This window comes from Salvelinus fontinalis, chromosome 31 (genome assembly GCF_029448725.1).
Source record: "Salvelinus fontinalis isolate EN_2023a chromosome 31, ASM2944872v1, whole genome shotgun sequence".
Lineage (NCBI taxonomy): Eukaryota > Metazoa > Chordata > Actinopteri > Salmoniformes > Salmonidae > Salvelinus > Salvelinus fontinalis.
This window is the reverse complement of record NC_074695.1, coordinates 26,336,995-26,362,057: the sequence shown is the minus strand read 5'-3', so window position 1 is coordinate 26,362,057 and position 25,063 is coordinate 26,336,995. Positions and strand designations below refer to the sequence as shown.

At 40.6% G+C, this 25,063-nt stretch overlaps 1 protein-coding gene across 2 annotated transcripts in view; it reads right to left on the bottom strand.

The window, feature by feature from the left end:
• The window catches only part of LOC129829954 (adherens junction-associated protein 1-like), a 69,381-nt gene that overhangs the window by 29,280 nt on the left and 15,038 nt on the right, over nucleotides 1-25,063 (bottom strand). For both annotated transcript variants that reach the window (XM_055892012.1, XM_055892013.1), the window contains exon 2: nucleotides 140-894. In XM_055892012.1, coding sequence (XP_055747987.1) covers nucleotides 140-894 — 755 coding nt within the window. The remainder of the gene's footprint in view (nucleotides 1-139; nucleotides 895-25,063) is intronic.

Below are 25,063 nucleotides of genomic sequence, written 5' to 3'. Positions count from 1 at the left end.
TGTATAATAACGTGATGCACTCCTGCTGTCTTCCTGACTAGCCTTGACACACCAAATCCAGATGCACTTAAAACAGGATAAAATTACAGATGAATGACTTTGAAATTGCATGATAGAAAACATAGGAAAGGAGTTTTACCTGGTGTGTCTCCATATGGCTTTGGTGGTTTGACAGTCTCCCCTAAACTGACGCTGGCCTTGGTGGTGCTCAGCCTCCTAGGGTGTGGGGTGGTCACCACCGCGAACGTCCTCTGGGGGCTCTTGGTGGTGGTGGTAGTGGTGGTGGTGGCCACGGTAGTGGTCAAGGCCTTGGTGGACAGCGTGGAGTTGGCCGCCGTTTTCCCCTCACCATCGTCAAAGTTGTCCTCTGTCCCTGTGGGTCCCCAGTCGATATATCCGGCCACTGTCGTGGTCCTGCCATCCTGAGATTTGTCGTCGGCGTCCCATTTCAGCTGTCTCCGAGCCCTCCGTAACAACCTCACCATGTCTGTTTTGCTCCCCCTGGGGAGACCTACCGCTGCTGCCGAATCCCATGCCTCGGTCGATGTGTATTTCCATCGGCACTCCTTACATGGCTGTCCTTTGTGTGCCAGTCTCCTGTACTTTTGACCCCTGACCTTTAGCACTGGCCCTCCCCTGCTGTCTGGCAGTGGAACGGGGTTGAGGAGCCGGTGCGCCAGAGTGCTCACAGTCCTCCAATGGAGAATGTTGGGAGTATCCCAGAGGGGCGCCGAGTGGGGCCGGGGGCGAGGCACAGGTTTGGGGATGAGCTTGATCCCCAGGCCCTGACTGAGGGGGCTACACAGGGAGAAATCCAGGGTGAGGTGGGTCATGGCCAGGAGGATCCACACCTGACGCCCTAGACAGCTCCCCGGCCGTAGAACAGACATCGGACTGGGGAGAAAAGGAGAGAGGCCATTTTAGATTTGGCGTCGGTGCACATTTTAAACCAAAAGGGATAGTAGTAGTTTTGTAGATGAAGGGTTGGTTTCCCAGACATGCATTACGCCTAATCCTAGACTAATAGCACTTTAGGCCTAATCTAGGACTAATCTACATCAGAAAGCCATCCAAGAGTGTTTTCTAACTGTGAGATTGGCATCACAGAAGAACGTTGATGGAGGTCTAGTCACCTACACAATGAAACATATATCGATGTAACATTGTGTACGGTCCGCATCTGCATTCCAGACAGACCTGATTCTCCTCTCAGGCAAAATTCTGCTCTCTGACTAACTAAACTCTGGAAAATTGAGCACCTGAAATGACAAAGGTCAGACACTAAATAAATAGTGTTATACATTTTCAAAGATTAAGGCTTTAAAATATTGCTTTGTGCTGTCAAATGCAGCAAGGATTTATCCTTGATTTTACAGGTTTACTTCTTCAATCCAGTCATGATTAACTGTAAAAAAAAAGGTGGTCAGGCCTAGTTTAGCTGATCATAATATTCAGCATAGAATGTCATCTTGATTCCCGGGGGGCAATTAGATTATGCTGCGAGATAGCATTGAAGGGTGTCATATAATATAAAGTCAGAATTAGACATGGCTTGATGTGAGTACGATATTGAATATGAAAACTTAAAAGGTAGACTCAGAGACACGACATCAGCATGCACAGCGGGGCGACTTCCTGTTTATAAAATATCAACAACAACAGACTTCAAATCTGTCAAACCTGCCACCATTGGCATGTCTCAAAAGAGGGCTCAGTGGTAGTATTGGCAGAATAAATGTTTTTGCTGTTATTGATATCTATAAACAGGACATCGCCCCAATACTACATTTAACATTGGAATGAATACATTCTTTATCACTTTAGTCATCATTATCATCACCATTAAAACTCTCAAACAGACATTTAAACACCTGTTAAATGTTACCCTGCTTCCAAATCATCCACTGATAGATATCTGTAAACAGGACACTGTCCCATAAGCACTAACATGTGAAGTTCATAAGAGCACATCACATTTGTTGTCAAATGAAAGCTAAGAGTTTATACTTAAGAAAAGGCATATATACATTTTTCAACCATTTTCCATCCTAAACAATTTAATAATTTAATTTTGATCAAACAGATGGAAAAGGGGTCATAAAGTCTTTAAAGGTATTACAAATACATCAAAACACAAACATGTTGAAGTAAAGACCCCTGCCAACTAATATCAACACTTCCATTTCGTTTTTCAGTTATTCGATTTTGATTTCATTTATTAGGATCAAATCAAATTTCATTGGTCACATACACGTGTTTAGCAGATGCTATTGTGGGTGTAGCGAAATGCTTGTAAATCCCCATTAGCCGACGCCAATGGCAACAGCTAGTCTTACCGGCGTCCGACACATAACGAAAAAGACATTACAGACAAAATACTTTATAATTGACATATATTTAACAACATTAACATGTAGTATGTGTGTGTGTGCATCTATCAGTTACACATGCATGTCAGTACAAACAACAAGTCAGTCACATGGGGGCGAGGCATTGCTTTATTTGTTTTTTTAAACCAGGTTTGCTGTTCACTTGCGCTTTATAAGATGGAAGGAAGTTCCATGCACTCGTGGCTCTGTATAATACTGTAGGTTTCCTTGAATTGGTTCTGGACCTGGGCACTGTGAAAAGACCCTTGGTGGCATGTCTGATGGTGCTGTGTGTAAATTGACGATGCAAACCATTTGGAATTTCTAACACATTAATGTTTCTTATAAAAACAAGAAGTGGCACAGTCAGTCTTTCCTCAACTAAAACCAAAAGAGAGACTGGCATGCATATTATTAATATTAGCCCACTGATTACAATGAAGAGCAAGACGTGTCGCTCTGTTCTGGGCAAGCAGCAGCTTTCTTTGCAGCACTTGACCATTTAACTGTACAATATATCAAGATAAGATAAAACTAGAGCCTTCAGGACTTGCTTTGTGGAGTGTGGTGTCAAAAAAGCAGAGCATCTATTATTACGGACAGACCTCTCCCCATCTTTAAAACCATTGAATCCATATGTTTTTACCATGACAATTTACAAGCTAAGGTAACACCAAGTAATTTAGTCTCCTCGATATGTTCAACAGCCACACCATTCATTACCAGGTTCAGGTCTAGAACCTACGGAATAGTTTGCACCAAATACAATGCTCTTAGTGTTAGAGATGTTCAGGACCAGTGTATTACTGGCCACCCAATCCAAAACAGACTGCAACTCTTTGTTAACCTTTCTCAATAGGGGGTGCTGTTTTCACTTTGTAAAAATTCGTTCCCATATTAAACTGCCTGGTACTCAATTCTTGCTCGTACAATATGCATAGTATTATTACTATTGGATAGAAAACACTCTCTAGTTTCTAAAACCGTTTGAATTATATCTGTGAGTAAAACAGAACTCAAGTTGGAGCAAACTTCCTGTCAGGAAGTGAGAAATCTGAAATCAGGCAGTCTGTTCTAGGGTCAGTTTATTAATTTACATGTATTCTATTGGTCGAAATGCACTGCATAGGCCTTCCCCTAGATGTCAGCAAGCAGTGAGAATTAGAATGGAGTTGCTAGGCAGATCTGAGGCCATATAAAGGGTCTTGGTACATGGGGTACACTTTTTTCAACTCTTTTCAACATTCGCCATGACGCAAGACAGACCTCAAGATGGCGTTCTGGAAAGCTCTCGTTATAGGCCTTAGATATATCCGGCTCTGATTTTATTCGATATAGGTGTTAAAAACGTCATAATGTAGTTATTTTAAACCGAGTTATATAATTTTATTTCAGTATATTGCGATTTTCGGAATTTTCTTAGTGCTGCGTTATAGTGAGTTGGGCACGTCTTCGCCACATGGCTAATGTTTACTGCTAATTCCAAAGTTGAAGGCGACAATCTACAACCGAGCAACGATTCTTCTGGACAAAGGACAACTTGCCCAAGATTCTGATGGAAGCTCATCAAAAAGTAAGAACTATTTATGATGTTAATTCGTTGTTCTGTTGAAAAATGTCAAACTACTATTCCGCCATTAATTTCGGTGCGGTCTCGCTTTAACGCACGCTGTATGTCGTAGTAACGTTAATTTAAAAAATCTAACACAGCAGTTGCATTAAGAACTAATGTATCTTTCATTTGCTGTCCAACCTGTATTTTTTATTCAAGTTTATGAATAGTTATTGATTAGATTAGGTGCCTCTCCCAAGATTTCTCCTGACATTTTGTTGGCAGCTTGGCTACTATTCTCATTGTATAACCACGATTTGTGCCGCTAAATATGCACATTTTCGAACAAACTCTATATGTATTGTGTAATATGATGTTATAGGACTGTCATCTGAAGAATTCTGAGAAGGTTAGTGAAAAAATGTATATCTTTTGCTGGTTTATTCGTTATCGCTATTGTTGGCTTGAATCAATGCTGTTGTGTGGTTGGCTATTGTAGTAAGCTAATATAATGCTATATTGTGTTTTCGCTGTAAAACACTTAAAGAATCTGAAATATTGGCTGGATTCACAAGATCTTTGTCTTTCATTTGCTGTACGCTGTGTATTTTTCATAAATGTTTTATGATGAGTATTTAGGTAATTCACGTTGGTCTCTGTAGTTGTTCTAGTTGCTTTGGTGAGAGTTGTGATGGTGGCTGCAATGTAAAACTATGATTTATACCTGAAATATGCAAATTTTTCTAACAAAACATATGCTATACAATAAATATGTTATCAGGCTGTCATCTGATGAAGTTGTTTCTTGGTTAGTGACTATTTATATCTTTATTTGGTCGAAATTTTGATAGCTACCTATGCAGGGAAAAAAGGGTGGAGAAAAAAAAGTTGTGTCTTTTGCTATCGTGGTTAGCTAATAGAAATACAAATTGTGTCTTCCCTGTAAAACATTTAAAAAATCTGAAATGATGGCTGGATTCACAAGATGTGTATTTTTCATCTGGTGTCTTGGACTTGTGATTTAATGATATTTAGATGCTAGTATTTACTTGTGGCGCTATGCTAGGCTATGCTAGTCAGCTTTTTTACTGATGAGGTGACTTCATTAGCTGTGGTTGCTGATGTGTATATGGTTGAATCATCAGCATACATGGACACACATGCTTGGTTAATGCCAGTTCCGGGACATTGGTAAAAATAGAATAGAGTAGCGGACCTAGAGACCTAGAGAGCTGTCGTGCGGTACACCACACTTTACAAGCCTTCTGTAAGCTTAGGAAATATGTGACTAATTTCAGGAAACTAGGCGTATGTCGCACGTCACTAATTCACAGGAGCAGCATTTGAACGTATACATTTATTTTTGAAGAAAATTGTTTTGTGCAGAAATGCCTTTTGGAACATTTGAATTTTCATGTGCTTTAATAACAAACTTGTATTCCATGAATTCCATACAATTGTTAAATTATGAGCCTAGTTGGTTTAGCCATGGAAAAAGCCAGGAACCTTCCCACTAGCCATGATTGGCTGAACTAATGTATGAGCAGGACATGCCAGGAGATGAGTTTGGATTGATCTGCCATGTAGCACGCTTCTGTCTTTAACGTGAGCTGTTCAGTATGTGTTGACAGTCCTTTCTACTGTGCCGTTTTTGAAAAGATATAACGATAGCCATCAAGAACTACAAAAGTTTTGCTACTTTTCTCAACAACATTAATGCCCTGAATTTAGCAGGCGCTATCGACAGATCAGTAGGAAAAAGTGATGGGCTACTTTCTGCATACACCACGGTCAGTGTGAACCGAAGTATTAGTGATCAAGTTATACAAATTAGCCCATCTGGCATTTGTAATTGCCTTGTTAAACAGTATATTCCAAGTTGCACTCTCAGAATACCATAAGGGACCTGCAACTTTGACTTTCTCCACTTTCACTCTGCCTTTCTGCAATTTCTCTTTAATGTATTTGTTTCCTCACTCATCCAAGGGGCTCTCCATTTGGATGTGGCCTTTTCAACTTTACTGGAGCTATGGCATCACTGGTAGCCCTTAATTTGCCATTAAAGTTATCAACTAAATCATCACAAGAGGAAGGCAAGATAGGTGATGGAGTATTGTTCATACACTCAATCAAATCTGTAGCAACTTCAGAGGTAAGATAGCGTTTCTTAATAATGCATTCAGTATTACCCTGTGCTGCAATAAGGTAATAAAAAGTACACAGTGGTGATGCGATAAAGCAACATCAACAATAGAGGATATGTCAATAGAAAGCCCCTTGGTAATAATCAGGTCCAGAGTATGGCCGCGGTTATGCGTGGGCCCAGTAACATGTTGGATAAAGAACACAGAGTTTAAAAGATTCAGAAATTCAATGGCCTTTGAGTCTGTCTCTAAACATGAATATTAAAATCACCCAACAAATTATGTTATCATACTTTTCAAGGGCAATAGACAATAGTTCAGAGAAATCAGTAAAACAGTGAGGCTTTGGTGGTGGCCTACACAGGGTTATGGCCAGCACTGGTGGCTGACATTGAAACAGTATAGCATGATGTTCAAAATACCCAAAGTTGCCAAATGAAATGTCCTTACAGCTGAGAGCATTAGTAAATATAGAGGCTGCCCCCCCCCCACCCTTTTCCCTATTCAGATAGAGTATGAAAAGCTGTAGTCCGGGAGGGAGGCTTCAATAAGAGCGGCACTACAGTCTGAAGACAGCCATGTTTCAGTGAGAAATATGCAATCAACTTTGAGCTCAGTAATGAGGTCATTGATGAGAAAGGTTTTACTAGTGATTGCTCTAACATTTAAAAGTGCTATATTCAATGAGTGTGGGCCACTCTGCCCCTATGGCATCTGCCAACAGGTAACCAATGGATAACCAATGGAATAACAACCATCTTATTAACGTTACAACCACATTGTCTCCAATCTATCAGAATAGTAGGAGATGACAGTTTGTATAAACTCACTAGAAGGCAGAGTTAAAGGAACATAAATTAGGTTACTCACAATAACCATAGTGCCCTTTCTATAGGAGTTGATATGGTTTTAAGTCCTATGTTGCTTATTTTGACAGGGAGAACTGGAGCACTACCAGACCCTGTCTGTCAGTCTCTTAAACAGTTTGCGATGTTGCTGGAAATAATCTTGGAACCCAAGAGGTTAGAGTGAATCCCATCTCTTTTAAAAAGTGCTGGTTGCTCCCACAGCAAATCAAAGTTGTCAATGTTTGTAGTCATCCCTCAGTTCCTCAGATCACCTAAAACGAAGGCCGTTAAAACCTACGTGAGTGATGATGGTGTCAATATTGGAGTAGTTGGCCAGAACCGTGGGCAGGAGAGAGTTGATGGCATGGACACAGTCTCCTGGGTTATATGGGATCTTGGTCGGTCCACAGACCGTAGGCAGGCCAAGATCTCTCACCATTGAGCTGCCCACAATGATGGTGGTAGTGATGGAATCTGATGAGGAAACGACCTGCTGCACTGTGGTGGCCATGGGGAAGTGTGCCACTGGGCAGCCGCTGGCTGTTGGTATACATCCAGAATCCTCGCTCACTCCCGGGACTGGTAAATCCGTCCCAAGCAGGGCAAAGCTGTTTGATAGCTGGATTGGATTTTCTAGGATAAATGGGGGTCCAGACTGCCTCCCCGATCTCCTGTGCCTTGTGAGCGTCCAGTCTCCCATGGGTCGCAGAGTTGAGCTTAACATCTGTCCGTTATATTGGGACAGATCAACGCTGCCCGACTCATCAACAACTTTGCTATATGAGGCATTTAAAACTGAGATTCGGGTTTGACTGGGTTACAGCAAGGTTGGTGTACTTAGAAAGCATGTTTTCCTCTTCTCGCAGCCGAGATAACAGCCAGATCTCTTCCCTAAGATGCTTGATGGTGGTGCATTTAGAGCAGACTGTCCATTTTCCAGTTCCACCTTATCTGCATCTTGTGATTGAGTGGAAATCATCTCACACCTGAAGCATTTGTGTCCAGCGTGCTCGATTTTCATGATGGCTAGCAGCTAACTGCTATTTAACAGGAATCCGGGACACAAACTTGCGGTCCCACCCTTAAACTCTTACCGCGTCGCAAAATCAGTAAAAAATCAGCAATACAAACTTTAGCTATGAAAAAAGACTGGATGAAAACTATTTCATTAAAACAATCACATATTGGTCGCGTCCCTCGATTATGATTTCGCGGGTGCAGCAAAATGCTTGTGTTTCTAGCTCCAACAGAGCAGTAATACCTAGCAGTAAACAAAAAAAAATACACACCTAATCCATAAAAAAACTACAAACATTTTAAGACAAGTTACCAGCTCATGTCGACTGACTTTTTAGTAGTACTTTAATTTCAATTGCTTGAATTTTTTCATGGGCCCAAAACCTTTTTATTGAGCAAGTAAACAATTGAATAGTAAAACTCAATAAGGACTTAAACCATTTTGTTTAAACTACTGTATCCACTAAATGATTGAATTGGGACAATGGAAAGGTTTTCGGAGACAGTAAATATAGTAAAAGTAGGATGGGACTGTGCATACATCAGTTGTTTTCCATGCATGGGAATCACAGTCATCATAAAACATCTTAAGGGCAAAAACGTGCACACTGCTGAGGGGCATGAAAAACATACAAAGAAGGAGAAAGTCAACTGCCATATTATGAAAAATGCTGGTGTTCAAAAGCACAGTGCAGGGGAAAAATGAACTTTAATACATTTAATACAATTATTAGTTATTTCAGTGTTGACTTTTTGGTGGGTTGTTGATGTGTGCAAGGTTCTGAGAAAATACACCAAACGTTTCTCACATTTTTGACAGAGGGTGAAAGTTCACATGACTATAGCTTAAAAGATCAAATATGGTCTACTGTATATAGTTACGTCTGGTGACTTGGATTGGTCCTGCTCTCAAACCAAGCTGTGTACTTTCTAAAAAGCACACTTTCAAAGTGACTACTGTAACGGTTTTCTTCCTGGGATGAAGGAGAGGACCAAAACGCAGCGTGGCTAGTGTTCAACATGATTTAATAAAGAATATATTAGAACACTACAAACAACAAAACAAGAAATGTAAAAACCGAAACAGTCCTATCTGGTGCAGAACAAAAAGACAGAAGACAACCACCCACAATCCCCAACACAAAACAAGCCACAACTACATTCTCACCTAAGACTGCTATATCTGAGGGTTCTGAAATTAATGTAGTCTCTGATAAGGGGAGCGGTTGTTACCCGTCCTGAATAATATTGATTCTAGCAGGTGATGGGGGGATAACACCTATGCCCTGTCAAAAAGCACCAGGGGATGTTTAATGACCACCTTGGTTCAGCATCTATCCGAATGCTCTACTAGGTTCCATTACAGCCACATAGAAGAGTGGCAGAGTGCCATACTGTTCTGTTGCAGCCCTATGTGAGTGTGAATTATCATGGGTAAAGAAAGGAAAGTGTTGTTGTAGGTATAATGGTTGCCAGATCCCATGGTACAGTGGTTCATATATGCCACCTACGATGCCGTAATCATGAACGTGTTGCTCCGTGAAAGCAATAAGGTCATTGTATGAGGTGATCGTAAACATGATGACACATGTAGCATGATAAATATCTCTGCATCACAAGCATTAGTGTCTGATTCGCTGCTGGCAAGGAAAGGGAGATAGTCTATTGGCAGAAAGAACTAGCGGGAGTGGAAAATATTTTTGGTAATTTCCCCCCACTACTTCCACCATAATAAATATTACCATAATACATTCTGATGGTACTGTGCAATCATGGGAGGGGGAATCATCATTGTTGGTGCAGCTTCATTGATCTTCATGCCCAGTAAAACAGGAGGAAGGACACAATTACTCAGAGTGGGAGCCCACGTATCCACATGCATATGCACGTCTTAGTGCTGAGAGACTGGCAAAGGATAAGTTGATTGTAAACAATATGCATCTTTCAGGCTCTCTTTAGACATCCGGCAGGCTCAGCTATCTGTGCCTGGATCTCAATATGCCAGGTCCATTCTGCAGCTGAAGTCATACAGGGAAGGGAATTACTTTGTGAAGCTGTAGAGCGCCCCATTAATTAGTGTGTCCGTTCGCCTGGAGACATGGGCTTGAAGGTCAGGTAAAGACTTCCCTGAATGGAGAAAACAGGCAACTAGAGAGAGAGCACGCACACACAGGCTCACATACAAGTGCAGGTACACACACACACACCTTGTTGAAATATAACGTATGCATTCAGTGTATGTTTACTCAGTGAATGTTATCTCTCTCCTTGTACCTATTGATCTTCCAAGTATGATGCTCAGAGCAGAGACGCGGTATGGGGTCATGTTTCTGTTATGAGTCATTAGTCACTGTGGGGGCTCCCAGAACAGGGAGTGGCTTAAGGCATGATTTCAATCAAACCCACACTGCAGATATTCTCCACTCTGGAAGAATCCCATTCTTCATCCATGGAAAAATCTAAATTTTCATCAACAACAAAACCCATAAATATTGCCTATTAATAGTTAATTAACGGGTTGAATTTCAAATTTGCTTTTGTATGAGGCAGTAACAATATTATTCGTGTGGGTGTAAGAGAATAAAAACACAGCAGAGTTGAATGGCAGTGGGAAGCAGCAGTGTGTTAGCGATCATCTGCTGGGTGGAGACAAACAGTCGCGATTCAACATCTAGAATAGTCTGGAAACTAACTGAAATTGGCAACCGATATTTTGGTGAGCAAAGATAGGACGGCCACCCTATCCACTGACATCCGTTGCTCTGGTGTGTTTCCTCTCAAAGCAGTGAGGTTTTCATTGAATTCCATGTCACGTTGGTATGAATGATTTGGGAGACAGGCGCAGGAATGCGTAATAGGGGTTTTTATTACCCCAAATTACAGTGTGCCGTGTAAAGGCACGGGGACGAAGACCAAACAAACATCTATACAACACACAGCGTTGAAACCCAAACAAAAGAGCGAGGAGTACCTTGAATAAATAACACTAGCGCACAATGATTATCACACGGGACGAAACCCGTAATCATCTGTGCACTCCACAATGGCACGAAAGCCAAAACAACAAAGCACAGGTACTCACACGACCAACGGATATTGTAACAATAATCGACAGGACAATGGTAAACCAAGGGCACACTTATACAATTACTAATCACTGGGAATAGGGGCCAGGTGTGCGTAATGAAAGTTCCGGAGGGATCCGTGACATTCCAGCCTTTTGAACTAAACAGTTTCAATTACCAACAATATAGGTAACATTGGTCATTTGTGTATTTTGTAGTAGAATTTTGGATAAAACACTCTTAATACTTGAATCTGCTGAAGGAAGGTTTTCAGTTGATATTCCACATACAGAGCCAACCTTAGCCTGCCAATAAAAAGTAAATCTACTGTAACATTATTTTGCAGCTCAATATAAATTCCAGTGTCAGGGGGGTTAGGATTAGGCCTAGAAAGGCATTCTAAATTAAGCACATGAACCTCGCTCATGCTTGAGGAATGTCAGTCTGCGACAAATTCATAGGTTTTCGCTTTAATAAAAATATCATTGGCATATGACTCAAGACTTGATTTATACAGTTACATTGCATTTTAGGGTAAGTCATGAAAAAATTATATTCTGTGATGAATAGAATTACCTTCTTTTGATGTCAGTTCAACAAAGGATTTGGGAAATCATCCCGATTCGAATGTTTGGAAGAAAGAAAAAAAATGATTCATTCAATGTATTTATGGAATTACAGCTCGGATCGTGCTGTGGATAGAGGATGTGGCCTATATACCTTTTCAGCTCATTGACATATTGATATAGTGAACTGTGCTGCATGTTTGCTGTGCTTTAAGTCTATAGCACTGGGCTCTCTGTGATCTATGCATTCTGAGAGAGGGCAACAACGGTTCAATGGTCCTCACGCTCAATGGCAAGATGACTAAGACACTTGTAACAGAGAACCAGTGACATTTGACTCTACCCTGCCCACTGTTGGCAGTTCACAGACTGTCCCAATCTCAGACACGGCCTTCAGGTCTCTACTCAGGGGTCACTGACAAACGCACAATGGGCCACTTGAGTTCAGAGTCAGCCTTGGGGGCTTTTGTCATCGAACATGGTTGGCTAATGTTTCCTGAAAGGTCGAGAGGCACAAACCTGGAAGACCGGGAGAGACATCCATCTCTGTAATCAGAGAGTAATTGAACAGATGGTTAAGTTGTAATTCCCTGTTTGGGAACGGATTTATGCGCGCTTGTGCCCGGTGTTGAGATCTCAGGTGTGTAATGAGGCCAGGCTGGAAAACATTCAGTGGTTATGAGAAAACAAAGGGCAAGGAGGACTGAGTGCAAAGCCTCATCTCACGCAGGAGGGTAGTGTCACTATGCAGTTGTGGTTACGCTGGCAGCGATAGAGATTAACGATACCATCCAGGACAATGCACACAGGGATGTGCAGTTTCATGCAGTTTCAGCACAGCTGCGAAGTATTCGATTCAAGGAAAATAACGCCATGTACAAGTAACTGCCAAAAAAATGGAAACACTTCAGGAAATTAGTATATTGAATGTAGTTGCTTCCACACAGGTGTTGTTCCTGGGTTAATTAAGTAATTCCCATTCCATCATGCTTAGGGCCCCCATCCACAGGGCACGAGTGGTCACTGAATGTTTTGATGAGCATGAAAAAGATGTAAACCATATGCCATGGCCGTCTCAGTCACCAGATCTAAACCCAATTGAACACTTATGGGAGATTCTGGAGCGGCACCTTGGACAGCGTTGTCCACCACCTTCAACAAAACACCAAATATTGGAATTTCTCGTGGAAGAATGGTGTTGCACTAGAATCTATGCCAAGGTGCTTTGAAGCTGTTCTGGCTTGTGTTGGCCCCCTAGTAAGACATTTTATGTCGGTGCTTCTTTTATTTTGGCAGATACCTGAAACTGGTTATGCACACCACTCCAGCGAGAAAGGTTTAGGGAAAAAGTCATGCAAGTTACAGACAACACAAAGGATAAATGGCTGTTCCTTGCAATATGCACGTTGCTGTATACAAGGTAGTGCTCTCCTGTCAGTTTGTATCAATTAATTGAATGTGGTCTAGAAAATAATAATGCAGTACTGTAGGTTTGTTCTATAGTCATTGTATCTCCAGCATACTCTAAATGCAGTCACGTACCCAGTAACATAGAAAAATATGCAGTCGTGTACCCAGTGACCATAAAAACACCAAATACACAATATGCCTACAGTATAAACACAATATGTTTTTTAAGTGCTAAAGAAAAACATTGTCTATGAAGCGAATCAGTTATTATCTCTATAATGTTTGTCTTCTGGCTTGGCTAGCAAAGGTCTGCCATGGTCACAGTATAGTAATCCTGTGTTTAATATAGGTTGTAATTAGAACTCTTCCTGGGAGTCAGTTAGCAACAGAAACAAGGCCTTTGGCAGATCCTGGTCCTTCACCAGAGGGAGGTGAGAAAGGCAGGCCTTTATATAATCTAGTTCACCTCCCGGCCCCTCCACTCAGCTCCCCTCTTTTTTATGTGATTTATAGCCCCCGAGACAGGTCTCGTGGTTTAAGCTTATGTAAAAATTTTCGGAGGCTTTACAGTAAGTGACGCTTTCTGTTGGGAAGTGTCTAGCAATTGATGGTGCGTTTATGCCAGCTATTGTTGTATCCCGCTCTCTTCCACACAAAGTATCTAAAAATGGCCCCGAGGTCAAATCAATGGTGAAAAATTTGCAAGCTTCAGACAGCATGTGTATAATTTCTACAGTAGGTGGTACAGTTTGGATGGTCCATGTATACATCTGAGGGTTTGCATTAGCATTTTTAGGGGATGAAACTATCCTTGAAATCAGTTATTTTCAACAGCAATGCATTCCATTTTCCCACCCAAAGGTGGTGGTGCCCTGTTGCAGTCCCTAATCTCACCTTTGTTTCCATGTAACAGGAGTAGAGGTATTGGGGCAACTCATTGTTAATAATATTTCAATTATTGTGAGATTGTTTTACAAGACCAAAGGACTTTCATCTTTCATGTAGTCTTTCAGGGCAGCTGCCAAACATTCCAGCGCTTCATCTGTACTACAACGGTGGATATAGCAGGCTTGTAACTGCTAACTCTAGCAGGCTTGTAACTGCGTGTTCATCTCGCACATGGCTAGTCGACCACGGAACTCTTCATTGGCACAATGCCGAAACATTAATCCATGGGCGAGTCAGTGCCACATTTTCATTTGTGCTGAAATCAAAAGTAAAGAAAAGTTATCTAGAAAATTCAGCAGGCTATGGTGTGAAATAGGCTTTTATAAATGCATTCTTTATTTTATTACTTATCGTTAATGTCATCTTTGGTGTGCTTATCAATGCACAATAACCTTTTATCACAATTGTATCAATAAAATAATTGTATTAAATCATCAAATGCATTCTGTCATTAATAAATGTGTATTCTGATAGGTATTTTAACGTTGCTATTTTTTTAAACAAATAAAAAGGTATTAATAAAATATTTTATCAATTATCTTCCTCAAATGAAGGGGGATGATGATGCAATCTTTGTGAGAGGGGGAATCTGATTTCATTGGTCCTGAACTCGCGGCTCAGACATTTAATTCAGGATAAATGGAGTTAGCCCTGAGTTAGCCTGCCCGGAGCAGGTTACTTCTGATCGATTTGTTGCTATAGAAATGTACCTGGCTAAAATGTGTGGACCAAAGTTACATCTAACTCCTCAAATTTGATTCATAGTATAGGACTCTGGAGACTTTTGGGTATGTTGTGGTGGACTGTCATTACAATTGCTTCATGGGAAACCTGGTCAAATTAAGTTTGTATTGTTGCTAGCCACTGGATGGCTCTGCATTTTCTGTCAGCATGCAGTAAAGCTACTAACCACTTTTGTAGTTACTAGTGCTCTCAAATTGTATCCTGATGTCTACAGCACATGAGGTAGAGTATATTTGTAATATAGCTAACTTAGCTACTGTAGCAAACATACATTTGGAAAAAACATGTTTTATTAACTGGGTAGCTAGCATGCTACTGTTAGCAGCATCTTCAATGACGGTCAATGAGAGTTAGCTAACCAGCTAGCAAACAATGTAACTATAATTTTTTGATTTCAAGTCAGTACCACTGGTGCACTATTCAATTATTTAGCCGTTTAGACAATTTATTTTTGATGAAAACTCTGGTTTTGCCATTGCCCTTATTGGCTTCCATGCATTTGAAACTTGAGCTTGCCTGAGGAATCAAAGTCAAGATGGTTAGCTACTGTTGCTATTCACAGGCATGCTGCGATTGGTTGCCCAACATTCTGCTGCGGGGCTTAGCTTAGCAAAGGGTCAATTTCCAATACACATCCCTAACTGGCCATTAGCTACAAGATAGGAAAACATCCACAGTAAAAATAATGTTCTCAGCAGCTACAGTAGGCCTACTCCAAAATGGATGTGCAAAGTCAGCACAACATTTAACTGGTGACATTTTTAGTGGAGACCTTACACTTACAGCGGTGTTAACAAGGTTAACCCTAGGTGTGCTGGTAAATTGTTCACCATCTTCAGAAATGCCTTATTGGTAACACTTTACTGTAGTCCTCCTGATGTACTGTATGCATTTATAAAGCCTTTATAACACCAGTCATACACTCTGGATAAGAGCATCTGCTATTAAAATGACCAAAATGTAACATTATGATTAATGGTATAATGTATTACAAAGCTTGTCATAATGGGTGCCTTATTTAATAAATAATTACATATTTCATAACTCTGGAAGAGTATAGTGATTTACATAACAGGATCCATTTCCAGTTGGCTGAAAGGGAATGGGAATTCTATGACCTCTTTCATTTTATGCCTGTGTGTATTCTGACATAAGACTGTTATTTTTAGGCAAGTTGTCTAAAAAGACTGCTTTTTATTCCTTATTTCTCACTGCAAAGACACAGCATTGTCATGGCTTTCCAACACCTTGAGGGGACGCGGAGTGGGGTACGACATACTTAAACCACACAGTTTGAGTCATGACACTAAAAACCAGGTCCATCTCTGCATGAAGAGCATTGAAAGTCATCTGCCACTTAAGCTGAATATCAGCAAGAGCTCAAACAATGTGAATCCATTCATTCTACCCCCCGCCTCTCTTGAAACTGGCAGCCCAGAGCACCTGCCCCATGGGGATGATGATACTTCAAATATAAGAGTGGGGGGGGGGGGGGTGCATTACCTTGAGAGGAGTTCTTGAACAGTTGCACAGTGGTGTGGTAGTCCTGCCCCACTGGGGGGAAACCATGTGATTGTATACAGGCCATGGAACAAGGACCCATCCCTTTCATCTGACTCACAGGGGCAGTGCAGACAGAATCAGAGATTGGGAGTCCACTGTCAGCAGGGCAAATTTGACTGCTTCATTAAACTACAACAATGATCCCATGAATGCAGTTAAGAGGAAAGCGAAGAAGAGCCGAGGCCCATGGTTTTATGAATAGCTTCAAGCATGCAGGGAGAGGGATGAGGGGACCGGGGCTCTGCTATTGTTTTTGGTGCAGCAGCAGAATGTGGTATTACAGGCTGACATCATGTTGGTGCATAACCCAAACAACAATGTGTCAGTGGACATCAACAGTGATTCGATTCTGGATGGGAAAAAGCATGCTGGTCTTGTTCTAATGAATGCTGCTATAGCTACGTCATAAAAGGTTTAATCGACAGAAACTAATGAACATGCTTCCATGCAACCAATCATTGTTGTTTCAGAACAATGAAGTTCACCTTGATGGGGATTGGAAAACATGTTTTTCATATTGGAAGACTACGTTGAGCATTTCATATTAGCATCATGATTAACATCAGAAGGAGAGGAAAAGTAAATCCCCCCCGAAGTCTAGATTGGCGCACAAAACACACACAAGCACCATAGGATGGCCATTACCCCATAAATAATTACATTAGAAGTGTAAATTACCAAAATAGTAAGTGGTTGTGCCTCGATGATTCATATGCAGCATATATATATTTTTTTACATATTAGTATTTTGCTTTCTATATTGCTTTAGACATCACTGGGAGATTAGTTTGACCCTAAGTAGATAAGGAAGAAAGTGGGTCATGCGGTTTCTTTGTACCTCTATTGAAGGGTACGGCAAAATAAGGGCATAAGAACAGTCTTTCACTGCCCTTCCCACTTCATTAATATGAACGTTGCAGCTTTAAGGGAGACTGACCCAGAATAATCACTGTTTTCAAGTCGAGGTCAGTGGAAATGGACTTTAAAGCCTGGATAGCTAAGCAGCCTTGCTCCAAACGACTGAACTAAACGACTGGACTAGCCCCTATCAATGTTATTTTTTAAACAAGGAAATTACGGAGAGATTTCAAAAAGCCCAATTTCTGTCCCCCTATGACAACTTTTCACATTGCACAGACAGGAACCCCCACTTCAATGTAGCGAAGTGAATGAGTTGTGTTAAAGGGAGTCTGTTTCCAAGGCTGATTTCTCTTTACATCAGAACCTTGAAACAGCAAAGAGATTAAAACAAATAAGGCCTCAAGAAGCCTGTGGTTTCATACTGTTTTGTGTTTTTTGAAGGGCTGCTGGGTTTGCTTGCTCAAAAAGCACTTTTATGGCTAGGTAGGTTTGAGGATTGGAATAGGGGGGCAGATGATGTGATCCTTCCTTGCCAATTAGGTGAAGCACTCACGTCAACAGAGGAGATACAATCTCCACAGCATTCTTTCCCAATACCTCCATCACCAGCCTCAACTTACAATACAGATATCATTAGGAAAAGGAGAGATATATTACAGTGCTGACTGGCACTTGTAAGTTGGGCTGGAATTATTTGAGATGTACTTATGAAGATCTACAGCACCGATCTCTCTTAATGACCTTATTCTCAATCACCCTGGTCAGGAATGGTTAACATAGCTATCAAGGGAAATTGTGATTCTGCAGTTGATGGATGAATCACTGACCAATTGGTATTCTACAGATAGTTTGAGTGAGACTAACAGGGGAGAACGTTCATTGACAATGGCATCCTCTTTCTCTGAATTAAGCTTAATGCACTGCAATGCAAGTGTCTCTCAAGAGCTAACGTCTGAAATTATGTTCATCTCTAACGTACAATTGAGCTAATCAATCCGTGATGTCGGAAAAACACCAGCTATCATTTGCTGGAGGTAAATAGACATTTACAATGGCCGGACTTCACCGAAAATTGTGTTATTCAAATGAACGAAAAATGAAAAATATGGCAGCCCTGCTTTCCAGTCCAATAAACTCAATGAATTACTAACGATAAGGTAAATTGAATATGTCAGAATGTATACAAAATACTAAGAGCGATTCGGAGGGACTGATGAATGCAGCCGCATTAGAAATGTATGAATGATGAGGATACATGGCTGCTTCCATTATTACATTTCAATTTCAATTTTACGTATCCAGCTCCAGCCCGGCAGTCCTCCAGACTATGGAAAAGAACCAAAGATCTTCTGTTATTGAATGTGCTATATTCTGACATGAGTAGAAGAGAAAAAGTGCCATCTATTTTCAAGCTCGTTATTCTTTCATACAGTCAAGTCATCATGGGAAAAAAGCTAGGCCTATTCTATCTCACTTTAAGACATGCAGTCACAGACAATAAGTAAATGCGGTGCCGGTAGTCTCAGGATACAGAATTAGGAAATACAAGATATAAAGTGCCTCATTCCATATTACTGTAGCTTGCATTCTATCCAAAACTACCGTTGGCACTGAATCTGCAGCCTTATTATCAAAGCCTGGAAAATATTAAGTGTTCTTTTGAGACATCAATGCATTATTTATCTCACATAATCCCGTGAGTAAATGTCACATTGTGGCAGTGCTTCAAACTAGGGCCATTAGCAATTTTGTCTGTAGTTATTTTAATCCTTTATTGCCCATGTTTTTTCTCTTTTTCCAATAACGGTCTTAATATGCGCTGTCGTTTCATTAAGTTAATTGAAGATAGAAAGAGCTAAGCCTTGGCCTCCTTAAGAATACCGGTGTCATGGAGGGGGCATACAGGGGGAAAGGTGGGTGACTAGGGACGGTCTGGAGAAGAGAAAAGCATCATCCTCTGGCAGGCTTTGGATAACAGTGGCTAAATGGTTGGGATAATCAGCCCACATAGGCTAATTGTTGACATGATTTTGGAAGTGTGGATAGAATTGATTTAAATTGATAATTGATTATATTCTCTAAGCTTCTGTTTTGGCATTTAAGAGTTTATATGCGAAACCTAAACCCTATATTTATGGAGACTATATTGAGCATACTGGTGATATTGTCATACTGTATGATATACTGGAGATATTGTCAATTTAAGTCTGCAAAAGGTAGTAATGCTTTCGTACAACTGTAAGGTCTGGTGGCTTGTGCTTGCTCAAGAGATCCCATTTTGTGAATATTGTTAGCTGTCTGTGTGGTTTCGGTAAGTCAGTTTAAAGCCACAAGTCTTAGGAAAGTTTAAAAGGCTGAGAGCCCATTGAGCCTCCATTTGGAGCCTGTTGAATCTGTGAGGTTGCCTTTGTTGGGGTGGGAGAGGCCTGTGTGCTTAAGCTCTTAGATTAAGCGATAGGACAAACACAGCCCAGCATGTCCTCACACATACTGTAGCTCTGTGGAAACGCCACCTGCCAGGAGATATGAGGCACAGAGGATACACTTACTACACTCCTGGTTTAAAAGGACTATCTCATCCAAGTATCCATACAGTATTTTCTAGCTTTTCTAGCTTTTCCAGTGGCAGGAATGATGAAGGTAGGAAATGTTTAAGAGGACAGTAATATAAGCATTAACTTCATGTTTCTCTCTTGGTAAATGCTCTACTTTTTTGACACCACACGTTCTGCAGGCTATAGTTTTGTCTTATCTTGATTGTTGTCCAGTCGTGATGTCGAGTGCTGCAAGGAAAGACCTAGTTAAGCTGCAGCTGGCCCATAACAGAGCTGAACGTCTTGCTCTTCATTGTATATGAGAGCTGATATAAATACTATGCATGCCATTCTTTCTTGGCTAGGAGTTGAGGAGAGACTGACTGCATCACTTCTTATTTTTATAAGAAACATGTGTTGAAAATCTCAAATTGTTTTCATAGTCAACTTACACACAGCTCTGACACACACAATTAACCTACCAGACACGCCACCAGAGGTCTTTTCACAGTCCCCAAATCTAGAACAAATTCAAGAAAGTCTACAGTATTATATAGAGCCATTATTGCATAGAACTCCGTTCCATCTCATATTGCTCAAATAAACAGCAAACCTGGTTTCAAAAAACAGATAAAGCAACACCTCACGGCACAACGCCTCTCCCCTATTTGACCTAGACAGTTTGTGTGTATGTATTGATATGTAGGCTACGTGTGCCTTTAAAGATGTTATGTAGTTCTGTCCTTGAGCTGTTCTAGTCTATTAATTTGATGTATTGGGTCATGTTTCATGTTTTGTGTGGACCCCAGGAAGAGTAGCTGTTACTTTTGCAACAGCTAATGAGGATCCTCATAATGATTATATCTCACCTTCAACCTTTTACCTTAGGGACAAGGAGGGGCACCACAATATGAAGTACCTCCATGTATCTCCTAGTGTTTCACAAGAAAATCATATCTCCAGACATTTTCAGATAATAAATCAAACAGTGTTATTTTGGATATTTGTACAGACTGGAACATTACTTGGAGTGTGCAGTTTCCAGTCAGTGCGTGGTTGAATGGCTTAGAAAAGCAGACTGAGATGTAGCAGTTACTGAGGGAACTAGCACAGCCTCATGGTTTCTCAGCAGAAATCCACTATTTCAGAGTAAATTACCACAGCCAGCTCTAACGAAGGTTCTGCAGCTTTATGGATTGCCTCAGTACAGGCCTCTGGGTGGTAAATATTGTACTTAATCTTTCAAGTGTTTCAATAACGTGCTTAAGGTGCTCACATGAAAAGCTGTAAAAAGTAAACCATATCACACACACACACCATGCCTGTAAGGCCGAGGAGGCAGCAGCTGCTACTATGGGCAGATGAAGCAATGTTGTGTCACCACTTGCTGAGGGAATCTACGCCTGGCAAAACCAAAAGTGTGGAAGATCCAAGATGCAACAGCCAAGAGCGCTTTAGCGTTCAACTAATTAATCCCTCAGCACAACGCCTTCCACTACTGTGTACATGGCCCACATGCTGAAAAAGAGGCTGCAAGCTTCCTGGTAGGACTAACGGGACAATGTTCGATTCAACTCAGCCCTCATAGTCAAGGTTTTCGCCTCCCATCCAGCCATCTCTATAACAGTCTAAGTGGATGGAATGGGAAAAAGGGAAACCATTCCCAGAAAATCCCTGTTGTTCATTTATGAAGTGTTTTCGGAATAGCGGGCCACTGAGAGGTGACCTCCATGCCTGGAGTAGGCTAGTTAGTGGAGGGGCCGTGACGGATAAATCTGATCCTTTGTAGAGGCCGTATTGATCCGACAAAAGCTCACTACATGAATCAAGTATGAGGTCAGCCGTTCCCTCTCCCAGGCTCGGCGTGATGGATGTGCTTCAGTGAAATAATAGCACATATCCTCCGTCACGTGCTCACACACTGGCAACTGTGGCAAGGCTCGGCTCCAGCAGTGGTCATTAAAACCAGTCAATCAAGCTGTTCTCTGCAGATGGAATAGAATGTTTCAATTGCATGGATGGTGTGGAATGGTGCCCTATTTTGGATGGGATTGAGAATATTTGAAGTTGACATCCCAAAAGCATGCATGGTGTTGAGTCTGAAAGATTCATTTTGATTCAAACCCTTTTTAGTAGAACTTTGTCATGTACATAACATAATTTCTGCAGATATTAGGCATATTTGACCATAACACAAGAATATGTTAGTCATGTACAACATAATCTGAATAGTGTCTCAAGACTTGTTCTGTTGTGATGGCTCCGCACATACTGTAGTGTCTTCAGAAAGTATTCATACCCCTTGACTTATTCCACAGCCTGAATTCAAAATGGATGAAATAAAAAAAATGTTTACCCATCTACACACAATACCCCATAAGTGAAAATGAAATACAGAAAAATGTAATTTGCATAAGTATTCACACCACTGAGTAAATACATGTTAGAAGCACCTTTGGCAGCGATTACAACTGTGAGTCTTTCTGTGTAAGTCTCTAAGAGCTTTGCACACATGTATTGTACATTATTTGCACATTTTTATTAAAAAAGATTTCAAGCTCTGTCAAATTGGTTAGACAGCCATTTTCAAGTCTTGACATAGATTATCAATGTCAAGACTAGGCCACTCGGGAACATTTAATGTCGTCTTGGTAAGAAACTCCATTGTATATTTGGCCTTGTGTTTTAGGTTACTGTCCTGCTGAAAGGTGAATTTGTCTCCCAGTGTCTGTTGGAAAGCAGACTGAACCAGGTTTTCCTCTAGGATTTTGCCTGTGCTTAGCTCTATTCCGTTTATTTTTATCCCCCAAAAATGTCATAGTCCTTGCCGATGACAAGCATACCCATAACATGATGCAACCACCACCATGCTAGGAAATATGAAGAGTGGTACTCAGTGATGTGTCGTGTTGGATTTTCCCTACACATAACACTTTGTATTCAGGACATAAAGTTAATTTCTTTGCCACATTTTTTGCAATTTTACTTTAGTGCCTTATTGCAAACAGGATGCATGTTTTGGAATATTTTAAATCTGTACAGGCTTTCTTCTTTTCACTCAGTCATTCAACAGTCTAAACAATGTTATTGCACACAGTGAGTCCATGCAACTTCTTATGTAGCAACATTTGAAATGGTGTTATTTACTGTCTATATAATTAGAGACAGAGCTACAAAATGGTATATCATACACTGCATTTGAGGATCAATGGGGAAATAATTCTGCTTTGAAAGTTGATCAACTTTGAGAATATGGCCTTTGAATGTATTGGTATCTAGCGAAGAGCTCCTCTTTGTCTACACCCATTCACTATCGTTCCCACCCTATTAAGCATTAGCCCCACCCGTCTCGTTTCGCTCTCGGAGCGCACACTTGATGCTCTGGTCGAGGATTTGTTTACCTATGGATAACATGAAAACAGCCTATCCAGCCCTGCTGGCAACAATTTCATTACGCTTTTTTGCAGACGTTTACTGACACCGGCCATATTCAACGGGGGATGTACACACGTCACGTTAGCTAACGAGCCAGCCAGCTAATGTTAGCTAGTTAAACAACAATGCCACAGTGATGAGAGCTAACCAACCAGGTTCAATGTTAGCTATTTAATACTAGGCTCTAACTAGAAAAGCAAATGGCTCTGGGTTACGAATAATAAAGTCAGCTAGGGAGCCAGCCAGCTAATGTTAGCTGGCTAGCTATCAGTACACTTTAGCTTAAAAACCTCTTAGCGCTAGGGATCAGATTATTTTTTTTTTTTTCAAATAACGTACCCAACTTAAATGGAAATTTTCTCTGGCCCAGATCGTAGAATATGCATATAATTTACAGATTAGGTAAACACTCCAAAGTTTCCAAAACTGTCAAAATATTGTCTGTGAGAAAAATAATATTTATTCTGCAAGCGAAATCCTGAGAAATTAACCTGGAAGTGATATTTAAAAAAAATAATCTTTGTTTCCTTTCCCCTCTAACCTCCATTTAAAGGGGTATCAACCAGATTATTTTTCCAAAGGCTTCCTCAGGCTGTGACCAGGCTTTAGACATAGTTTCAGGATTTTATTTTGAAAAATGAACGAGATTTTTCAGAAGTAGTCAGGTGTACTCTGAATATTTCCTGCGCGCCAGAGGGGAGCTCTCCATTTTCCTTTTGTCTCTTAATGAATAGGTTATGCTCCGGTTGAAATATTATCGATTATGTTTGTTAAAGACAACCTGAGGTTTGATTATAAAAAACATTTGGAATGTTTCTACGAACATTTCGGATACTTTTGGGGATTTGTCGAACGGAACCCGGCTTTTGTTTTCTCAAAATATTGCGCAAACCAAATGGCGGTGTTTTGCGATAAAAGTAATATTTATCGAACAAAAATAACATTTGTTGTGTAACTGGGAGTCTCAAAGATTATCAAAGGTAAGCGATTAATTTGATTGCTTTTCTTACTTTCGTGACCAAGCTAGCCAAGCTAATATAACGCTAAACTGTTATAGCATTGAAAGCTACACTCACAAAAGCTTGGATTTCTTTCGCTGTAAAATATATTTTAAGAATCTGACACGATAGGGGGATTAACAACAAGCTAAACTGTGTTTTGGTATATTTCACTTGTGATTGCATGATTATAAATATTTTTTGTAATATTTTTTTAATCCGTTACGTTTGGAAATTTCCGTCTTCCTTTCAGGACCGGAATGAGGCTGTAGTTTTTCCATCATAGCGCGCAACCCAAATGGCGTTTTTTTGTGATAAAAGTAATATTTATCGAACAAAAATAAGATTTGTTGTGTAACTGGGAGTCTCGTGAGTGGAAACGTCCGAAGATTATCTAAGGTAAACGATAAATTTTATTGCTTATCACACTGTCACGTTCTGACCATAGTTCTTTTGTATTTTCTTTGTTTTAGTGTGGTCAGGGCGTGAGTTGGGTGGGTATTATCTATGTTTTCTGTTTCTATGTGGGGTTTCTCGTTTGACCTGATATGGTTCTCAATCAGAGGCAGGTGTTAGTCATTGTCTCTGATTGGGAACCATATTTAGGTAGCCTGTGTTCTATTGTGTTTTGTGGGTGATTGTTTTCAGTCTTTGTGTGTCTGCACCAGATAGAACTGTTTCGGTTTTCACTTTTGTTGTTTTGTAATTTGTAGTGTTCAGTTTTTGATTATCATTAAATTTAGATGAACACTAACCACGCTGCGCTTTGGTCCTCTCCTTCTTCCACCGACGAAAGCTGTTACACACACTTTCGTGACCATGCTAATTTGGGGTTAGCTGATGTAGCATTGAAAGCTACACTCACAAAAGCTTGGATTTCTTTCGCTGTAAAATATATTTTCAAAATCTGACACCATAGGTGGATTAACAACAAGCTACGCTGTGTTTTGGTATATTTCACTTGTGATTGCATAATTATAAATATTTTTAGGAATATTTTTGAATTTGG